Raw genomic sequence first — 11,172 nt, 5'->3', positions numbered from 1 at the left:
TTTTTCTATTCGTTTATTTATTCATATATTTATTAATATGTTTAATCGTTTATTCGTTCTTTCGTTTATGCATTTTTTATTTTTTTTTCAACATAGCGACAAACTTGTGTATATTTGCGGGTAATTGCAATTGTTTACTTTGAAAAATTACCGACTCTTGTTATACATTATTAGTAGTCCTGTTTAATTAATTTGTTATAGTAAATTTGTTTAACGTTTTGACACGCATAAATATATATGTACATAATTTCGTACATATACGTGTATGTACCTACGAACGTATATATATGTGCCTACATAAATTTACGCATTGCAGCCATTTTTTGTTTTTCTGCCTTTGTCCCTCCCCCCCTTTTTTTTTTTTATTTTTAAATGGGTAACCCTGACTTATTTTTTGACCACACAATTTTCCTTTTAAATGAATTTAAAGAAAATGAAATATCTAATAATTTTACAAATATTAAAGAGAGATATGAAAGTAAGATATTAACCATACTTGAAGAAGTAAAAAGAGAAAAATGTTTCAGTGCAAAGGCACACGATAAAGTAAACACACATAAGGAGATTTGCACGGATGAGGAAGATAACAAAAGTGGAACAGATGGACGGAGTGGTGTAGGTGGTCGAAGTGGAACAGGTGAAGATGCTACTACTGCGAAAGGTACGGATAGTGCTGATGAAGGGGAAAAGTTAGACCACATAAATAACAGGGATGTGGATAATAATAACGAAAAATTTATTTACAAAAGGAAAGCGTATGATGATGATGATCATACCACTCTACATGAAGAAGAAAGTAAACAAACTTTGAAAAAGAAAAGAAAAACAGCGGTAAAGAATTCGTTAAACGAGTTAAAGGAAAGCAGTACATTTATGTTCCCATTTTCTGCAGCATCTCAAGAATGTAGCAATAATAAAAGTAGTACTATTAATAGTAGTAATAATAATATCATTAATAGTAGTGCAGGTAGTATTTCCTTTAATGAATTCATAAAAGTCGACGATGATTTGAAGTTTCTAAATACAAAGGATTTCTTTTTTAATATACTTATAAAAGAGCAATGTGACATGAGAAATATGTTTAGTACTTTGATGGACGAAATTAAAAGTAAAAAGTATATGAATATTCATAAAAAAGTGTATATAGAATCCTTTAGAAGAAATCTAAGCCTAATTCAAGGAAACAAGGTATATGGTAATAGTGGAAACAGTACTGTTGACACAAATTGCACAGATAGTGACACCGAATGTACCAATTACAGTAATTACCTTTCTTTAATGAAGTATTACTTTGATAAATTGAAAAACAATTTTTCTCTGTTCTATTTCGATCTTCTTTTGTCTATATTAAAAGGAGTTATTAGTGTTGACTCCGGAATAAATTTCATTGTGCACGACTTATCAAATATACATAAAAGAGGTTTACAAAAATTGTTTGATATCCTTTTAGAAAAAGAAAAAAAAAATGAAAAAGTAAGTAAACAAAGCAAGGAAGAAATCAGTGTTTATCCAAGAACAGTCGGATATCTTCCATATGTGAAGGAAGTACCATTTAAAGAGAACTTAAATTTATCACATAAAGGGGACATAGATTTACTATTTAAAGAGAACGTAAATTTACCATTTAAAGAAATTATTTTAAATAGTTTAGATTATTTAATAGAAATAATAGACAATGTAAAGGAACACAACATGCAATTATATGTTAAATACAAAGAGATAATAAGCAAGTGCATTATTTGCTTAGAAAAGAATAATTTTATTACCTATAAAGAAGCAACTACGTACATTGAATGCAAGAATTTTGACAAGCTTAACATATTTAATAAAGAACTAAACAAGCTAGTGACGAAGATGAAAACGAAAAATATGTACAGCATATCAGTGTATAATTTGCTCAGAGAAAATGTAAACGGGTACTCCAAAATAATTTTTTTGCTGGAAAAGTTTTTCTCCCCAAGGAAGGTTGGAAGTTGCGTTAACCTAACTGGTAACAATGCCACGATCAGTGGTACTAACCATGGCTCGAACATTGGTACGAACAACAACAGTAGCATTAATAGTGGTAACAAAAAAAAAAAAAAGGACTGTCTAAGAATTAAAAAAAAAAAAGTCATCCAGAGGATGTTCTCAATATACAAAAAGCACAAAAAATACAAAATACATAGTGCAGTTATTACTAATCATAACGAACAAACTATTTTGCATTGTACGGATAGCAAAAATTGTAGTAATTATTATTGGACAAACGAGGATTCGTCTTGCAGCCATACTTCTAGCTTCTCAGGACCCAGTTTCTCTTCATTAGCATCCATTTCCTCCGGCTTAAGGCGAAATAAAATTAGCAAAAATAAAAATATATCGAATAGTACCCACGAGCTAGCTGTACGCAGTGACCATATCTATAACAACGAAACCAATAACAACATTGACAATATTGACAGTTGTACTATACGTCGGAAAACTAGGGGAGGGGGAAGGGTAAAAATCAAATCATCAAAAAATGTTCGTACAAATAAAAACAAAATTCAATTTAACATACCAAAAGTGAAAGAGAGGAATGGAGAAGCCGATTCTTTTGTTCCTGATCCACAGAGCGATACTGAGATGAACAGTACTAAAATTGGCAGTACTAATATGAGCAATCGTAAAAGGGATAGTAAGAAATACATAAAGATGATTAAGAAAAAATGGAAGAGACACCTAAACTGCTACTACTGTAACGATTTGATAAAATTAAAAAAAAATATATTTACCATTGCAGGTTTACATAATTTGTGTCCTCGTAGAATTCTGTCTATCCTCCTATTTTATTATGAGCAAAATGTTAATAGTGAAAGACAGTTACTTCCTTTGTTTTATTTATACTCGAAGGAAATTATAACAGATGTGATACTCCTAGAATTAAAGGTTAAGAATTACTATTTGAAAGAAGTGGAAAAAGAAGAATTACACAAATTAAAAATTATGAACAAACATGATAGTATAGAAAAGAATGATGATACTAGTAGTAGTGACTTCTGTACTTCTTTCTTTCTAAATACGAATCATTTCTTTACTCCCAATTATTTTAAAATGTGTTCTATTCTAATTCTAAATGACTTGTTAAATATAAATAGTTTTTATGCAAGTATGTTACCAAATGATCATTTACTAAAAAATGCATTTACAGAATTGTATAAAAAATTTTATGATGATTATGAAAATTCGCATTCAGAAAAAATTAATCCTTTTTTTTATTTTTACATTCCTTGTAATATAAACAATTTGTATACTTTATATGCTAAAGTGAACAAGTGTATGGCAGGAAGTGGTATCTGTGATAAATCTAGAGGAAACCATTCGGAGTATAATAGCACTACCCCCAATTCTAATGTGAACAGTACTGGTGGGAAGAGTGCGGAAGTATCTATTGAAAAGAGTGCAGAGAATAATAATATAGTAAATAATTCCCCCATAGGTAATACTGCAATAAATAGCACTACATTGTATAACTCAACATCGAATAACTCTGCAGTGAGTAATGGCACTGTGAATAATCCCAGTAGGAGTGGAAATAGAATTAACCTGTCCGATGAGAAGGTAAATATAAATGAAATCAGCAACATGAAAAATAGCATGTACGAAGGAAGTACTAGCAACAACAATGATAACTATAACAACAGCAGTATCAACAGAAATGGCAGTAGGAACAATAATAATAATAGTAATAATAGCGGCCGTATTGATAGTCACGTCAGTGGAAGTGGTGGAGGAAGTTATGCTAAGTATACCTCCTTGAATAAATGCAAAATTTTAGGAAAAATTTTAGAAGAATGTAACCCTTTTCATGTACTTGATCATATTATAAATTTCCTCTTAAATACAAAAAATCAAGACTTAAAAAAAAAATATGAACACATGGTAGATTTAAATAATAAGGATGCCTTGGAGTATTATTTACTAGACATGCTAAACAACAAAACAAATGGCAACGAAAACTTTATAGAAAATTTTATTGAAAGAGAAATAAAAGTAAGAACCGACTTAAGTAGTTCTCCCTATTGTTCCAACATAAATCCATACAATTATTTATTCTTAGAGGACGATCACTACTTCCTTATTCTTTGTAGAATTTTTTTTATGAACAACCCCAAATTTTTATTCTTGTCTTCACTTATTGATTTAAATGCATGGACTTGTGTACAAACTATTTCACATCATATGGCTACTTATACTTGTAACCCTTTCTTGAACTATTTTGTTAATTCGTCTCTATCAAGATTGATAGATCATACCATTTCCTCTTTTGAAAGGGTCTACGTGGGAGGTGGCCTCCATAAAAGCTCAACAGGGGAAAGGAAAAAGGATACAAAGCAGAACCATATGGACTTGAAGAATAGTCAAAACAAAACGAACGAAATGCAAAGTGACTCTATAGAACCATTAATTCACAATGGGGCAACAATACCAAATAGGGAGAGACAAACGATGAGAGGAGAGGAGAAAGAAGAGAAACAGGAGGAGGATGTGGGTGCATGCTTTTTTTGTAATATTAACATAAATGCTCATAAATTGTGCGGATATGAGTGTATTAAGGTTATAAATAGAAACAAAACGTACCTTCAAAATTTATTCAAAAATGAAACTAAAATTGAAATGAAAAAGAAAAAAATTAAACAAGTAATGAAACAGTTAAAGAGATATAACATAACACAAAATGTTGAAGAGAAAATACAATTTTATGAGGACTTCACAAAAATAAAAAGTGCATTTATTACAAAAAAATTAAAAAATTCCCCTATATTGAAGAAATGTAATAGTTGGATACTTGAATGTCTTTTACTATGTTCTGATGCCCCTTCCTCTGATGATTCCTCAGTCGTATCATATGATGACATAAATGATAATATAGAAAAGGGAGGAGGAGGGGATCGGAAGCATTTGATAAATAACTCATCACAAGTGGATAATGTGACAAATGACGAAAAATTGCAAATAAATTTTGAATCTTTTTTAAACTATTTCTCGTCAAACAGAGAAAACAACAATTACATAAAAAAAGTAAGAACCATAGAAGAATTTTTTGAAAAAATATTTCATTTTTTAAAATATTTAGGTTACTTTGGCTACATATATAAATCATTTCTAAGAAAAATACTGAACATTGTATTGGTATATGTAAAAAGAATAAGAAAAGGGACTAACGAATTTCACAAAAATTTTGATAAGCTGTTCATAAAATTTTTTTTTTTCTGTCTAGTTAATGATGATGAAGATAACAATAAAAATGTTATAGCGGATGACCTGTGGAACATCCTGAATTTAATCCCCGTTTCCAAAAGATACAAAATTTATTTCAATTTTTTTAATAAGTTAGAAAAATATAAAAAGAGCGTTTCGAAGTTAAAAAATGTAGCTGCATATAGGAATGAGGAGATAATCAAAAGGGAGGATAAAAACGAGCAGAATAAAGAGAAGAATAACGGGAGGAATAGCGATAGGAGAAACGATAAGAACGAGAAAAATGATAATCAGGACTCAGTTGGCGAAAAGAAAACAAGCGCAAATACAATAACAAGTGACAAAAAATGCCTTTCGAGTGGGACATTGATTAAGGAACAAGTTCATAATAATAGTAGTAAGAATTACCCACATGTTACTACTTCAAAATATATTACCCAAAATGGCTGCTCAGCAATCCTTTTATCAAATATGAATTTTGAGTTAATAAAAAACAAACTGAGAAAAATTATAAAAAGAATAACATCGGATATATTGAAAGATAGATATAATAATAAAGTACAAAATATGCTCATGCAATTTACCAAATTGATTAATAGAAATCCATTTATATCCGCTGATGTTATTTTACAACAGTGTGAATTATTCGACAATAATATGATAATAACTTTATCTGAATCTATTAAGAATATCCATAATTTTTCTAGTGATATATTTCTTTATAAAATTGTGGAAAGACAACAGTTGTTGAATGTTCAGAACTATCAATTAAGTAAACAGTATAGTATGAATAGTTCAGATCTTTTTGATGATTCTATATTTAAACCAAAAAAGTTAATTAATTTGTCACTAGTTAGCGCAAAATTTCTATCCAAACATCCTTATACTGATTTTTATCCTCTTATTATTTCCATTTTGAAAAGAATATTTTCCGAATTCCATACATCAGATGAGCTTTTTCTCAGGGATAGGACGACGGGGTGTTTACTTAGTTGTTCCCCAACCACTACTACCAATATGTGTGTGAATATCGCTACAACGGACTATAGAATGAATACAATATATGATGACTTTAACAGTCAACAAATTAGTACCTCCACGAGGAACAAATCCATTACCTTCAATAATGAGGAGAAAACGGAAAAAAATGCTGTACAAGGGGAGGGGGAGGGAAATTGCACTGAAAAAATGGGTGCGCACAGGCAGTCGGGAGAAAACTGTAAGGACAACGCTGCACATGAGGTGAACAAGGAGGAGGTAGAAATGTATAATGATAAGGGCAAGAATGATTCCTATACACGTCCATCAAATAGTTATCCGTCGAATAGTTATTCATCTAATGATTATCAAGCGAATGGTTATCTGCCTCATAATAACACAAACGAATTTAAAGTAACTATATTAAAGGCACTAAATAAAACATACCCAGATGTTATGAGTGGGTATATATTCGATCTAGACTACATTGAGAAATTAATAGAAATATATGGAGGAACAAATGCATCAGTGAATGTACAAGAACTAAATGACGATCAACTGAATGCTCAGTGTGGAATGAAAATATTAAAAGAAGAAATTATGATTTTGGAGGATGACTTAAATTTAAAAATTAATAACATAGAATATGAACATTTAGAAAAAATAGAATTAGAAGAAGACAAGTTAAGGAAATCTTGTGCTGAAAATGCATTCAAAACGTTGTCAAATCCAAATATTATTTATTTAATTTTTTTTATTTTATCAAAATTAAAACATGAATATTTGTTTGACAGTAAAACTAATAATTTAAGAAATTTATCGTCTCTTGTGGACAAAATACATGGTGTATTATTACAGTTCATTGATTTCTTGCAGAGTAATTCCGATCCATATATATACTTAGCTCTTATTCCAAGTATTAACGAAATATTTCAATTTTTCGACATATCTCAGTCATTTCATATTATCCGTTTTTCTTTTCCCTTTTTTCATAAAAAGGAAAAAGGAAGAGAAGAACAATTTGTGAACAACAGTCTATCTGATAAAACGAACAAACAAACAATTAAATTTTCTAATAGCGACAAAGGAATTAACTCAACGAACAAATACAGTTCGTTTTCTCGTAAAGATATTAGTGCATCCAAGTCACAGGAAAAAGGTAACATAGACAAAATGGCACAAGGAAGAAGCGAAAATTCAAAAGAAAAAAGAAACAGAGGCGTCGAGGGTGCAGAAGAGGACAATGATGAAGATAATAACAACTTTCATAGTAGTAACTCAAATGAAGATATTGTAAAACAAAAAAAAAAAAAAAAAAAAAATGAACATGAATATGAATATGAGCATGAACGTAACTACGAATATGAATACGACCCAAACTTTGATCGCACGAATGAGCTCAAGTGGAGAAAATTATTAATGCCCATTATTCAGAAATATATAAATATTGAAAATTTAAATGGTATAAATATCGATTTTTATTTGGCATACTGGAGATTAAGTATAACTGATATATACGTTCCACATAAACAATATCTGAATGTTTTAGAAAAATATGACTTGTACATAAAAAAATTGGAAAAATTTGCAGAAGAAAATAAAAAAAATGATGAATATAAATGGATATTTAAAAAAATCAAAAAATTACGATTAAAAAGAACAAATATGAAAAACGAATATGACTATCATATAAGTCACACACAAAATATAAAAAAAATTTTATCTCATGTAGTAGAACATTGGGTTAATCCTAAAGAAATGGATTTAAGCACTTTTACTGCTTTTGTGAAATGTTTAATTGCACCAAGAATATTAAATAGTGAAAAAGATTCTTTATTCTGTTCAAAATTTATACAAGTGTTACTTGAATTTCATACACCATTATTTAATTTTTGTGCATTAGTATATGTATTGACAAAAATGTTAATACCACTTATTAATACATGTACAGAAAAAGAAGCGTTAAATATAGGAATATTTTTTAATGATTTGTTTACCTATTTATATGCATTATGTGATGATGTAAAACATTTCAACAGCATTTCAGATAAAAATCCTTGCTTCAGTTACACACTTAATTTTCAATCAAAAGGTACAATTGATCATACATGCATAATTGAAAAAGTGTTCAAATGGGAAAAAATTCTTCTTTCACTACTTTTTGAAAATAACAATTATGAAAAGTCTTGGATTAATTCAAAATCCGTTGTCATTTTTTTATTTCGATTCCTTAACTGCTTTCCTTATACCTCCAAAATTAAAAGCTCGATAAAAAAACATTTACAAAATTTACAAAACTTTGCGCAAAATCAAGGATGGAAGGACATTGTCATATCAATTAACAGCCTAAAAACTATGATGGAAAGGAACAAGTAGGATCTGCAAAGCGTTATTTTATGCTCATGCATACAGGATGCATACCATATACATATAAACTACAAATTCATACGTTAAGACATTTAAAATTTCCTCCATACATTATTAAATAAGACGAGAAGCACATATACATAGCAGTGGTTAAAAAATTTCTAGTGGTTTACGTGCCAATTTTCGCTCCAGTTTTGCCCATTTTCTTAATTTTTTTTTTTTTTTTTTTATCCCTGTTTCGTAGAAAACCTGTGATAAATGAAAAAAAAGGGGAAGCCGAAGTGAAAAATAATGAAAATAAAGCGAGTTCATTCAAGGCAAACGGTATGTATACATAAGTACACATCCCTACGCACATGCACATTTAAAATTAAGATGTTAAAATGTTCATTTTTTTATTTTTTTTATTTTTATATTTATTTTTATTACGAATTGGCTAGTTTATGTTGTCAGTGCACACATCTGTGTTCATTTTTTCCCCCACCTTTTCGAAAATTTTGCAGCACCCGTCGTTAGCACAGATAGCAATGTAACAATGAATCCCTTCAATACATCAAATCCTGTTCATATGAATTCTAAAACTCCGTTTGTGCCAATTTCTAAAAATATATACAATCCAAGTAAAACACACATGATAATATGCATTCTCATTTTTAACCCTTGTTATGTCATATATTTTGAGATAAAAATAAATATATAAATTATGGAAAACTTAAATTTAAAATAAAAAGGAAAAAATAAAGTTACGTACATAAATTTGTGTAAAATAATTCGTTTTCCTTTTATTGTGAAAAGATAACGAAATTTATTATTCGATCATTTTATTTTATGTCGTTATTTTAAAAAATAGTAAAAAACGCTCCATTATGTTGTGTATTCTCCAGTGTTCTCGCATATATAAATATATATATATGCATACATACTTACATATGTAACTACCTACATATATATGTATATACTAAAGTGCGTATGTTTCCTGTATGTGGGCTCGATTAAATGACCACGCTCACGCGTCGACATATTTGCAATTTTTTTTTTTTTATGCAGACATGTTTCCCGTTGTACAGAATTCTGCTAATATACATTCCAAGACGTACATGAAGGATAGTAACTATAACAAGATTCCCCCACCACAGGAACCGAATAAGTACTTTTTTAAAAAGAAATTTCGATTTTTTTGATGGCTCTATTACAATATTATGTACATAATTTAATTTGTTATACTAACATAACAGAGAGGGAAATAATGTGTATGTGTGTGCGTGTTTGAGTTTTTATTTATGTTTATATTTATGCGTAATTTTAGTAGTTTAAGGATTTAAAAAAAAAAAAAAAAAAGAAAAAAAAAGCACATACATACGTAAATATACGCACACACATTTAAGAACAAATATAAGATCGTTTTTTAACAACATTTTTTTGGTATTATAAATTATTAACAAATTTAAAATGATGTAAATAAAATAATTAAGAAAAAAAAGAAAAAAAAAAAAAAAAACAATAATTTTTAAAGACATTTAATTGACAATTTTGAACGCATACAAAACTTGTTTAGTCAAGCAGTTTTACAACACTTGAAATTTGGAAGTCATTTATAATTGTTCTTCGTTTTGCCATGTATAATCATACAACATTGGAAAAGCATGCGCATTTTTAACCTTATACGTATGTATGTATGTATGTAATAATACACCTACGGAACGTTCGATTTATACATATGTATATACATATAGTACACTCCAATATAATATGCGTAAAAACATAGCATTAGCGGAAAATTACACAAAATTTAATATCATTTTTGTTAAAATAATGTATACAATTGAAGTATTATTAATATTATAATAATATTATTTACATATTTTCCATATTTGAATATTGTATTCACAAAAATGCTATTCATGTATGTGCTTTGATATATCACCTATTTTTACATTTATATATTTTTTTCTCTTTTCATTTTCTCAGAATAATGCCAATTGCAGCAAGAAATACACATATCGTAAATAGTACTAAAGATAGCAATAGCAAAAGAAGAGATGTTTTCAACACCAATATGAGAAAAAGTATAGATTCTTTGCCAAATTCACAAAATACATTTGTTCAAATGAATGACAAAAATATGATTAGTAAAAAATTAAGAATGAACAATCGTAATTTCAAAAATGACAATTTAAATTATACTATACCGCAAAACTTTGTTAATGTGCCTTCGTACATACCACCACCATTTAACGATATTTCTCAAAATAAAGTATTTCCATACATAAACAATCACATGAAAAATAATAGAACCTCAAACAACTTTTACAGGAGATGAAGCGTTTATATATTTTGTTCCTACATTTATTTGTATACTCATTCGTACACACATTAGTATGCGCATTTATACGCTTATTAGTACGCATATTTGTGTATAGTTGTTTACACCTTTTTGCTTATTGGTGTTTTCATATTTTTACTTATTTTGTTTGCATACTGTTTATTTTAAAAATAACATTTCAATGAATAAATTTAAAATTACAATAACGCAAAAAATGTTTATAAGTGTATATATTTTTACACCTATATTTCTTAATATAACTTATTTTATTTTGCTAAAAA

The 11,172-nt window shown here is 28.6% G+C and overlaps 1 protein-coding gene across 1 annotated transcript; it reads left to right on the top strand.

Moving 5' to 3' along the window:
* Positions 1–372: 372 nt before the first annotated feature.
* Positions 373–10,888, top strand: MKS88_005872 (THO complex subunit 2; the record flags this gene model as incomplete). The annotated part of the gene is made up of 5 exons (XM_067219171.1): positions 373–8,573; positions 8,813–8,892; positions 9,072–9,188; positions 9,616–9,715; positions 10,537–10,888. The coding sequence occupies 5 exons, from the start codon at positions 373–375 to the stop codon at positions 10,886–10,888; spliced, it is 8,850 nt and encodes a 2,949-aa protein (XP_067071074.1).
* Between the last annotated feature and the right edge of the window lie 284 nt (positions 10,889–11,172).

This window comes from Plasmodium brasilianum, chromosome 14 (assembly GCF_023973825.1).
Source record: "Plasmodium brasilianum strain Bolivian I chromosome 14, whole genome shotgun sequence".
Lineage (NCBI taxonomy): Eukaryota > Apicomplexa > Aconoidasida > Haemosporida > Plasmodiidae > Plasmodium > Plasmodium brasilianum.
Note: the sequence above shows the minus strand (reverse complement) of the source record. Positions and strands in the feature narration are given on the sequence as shown.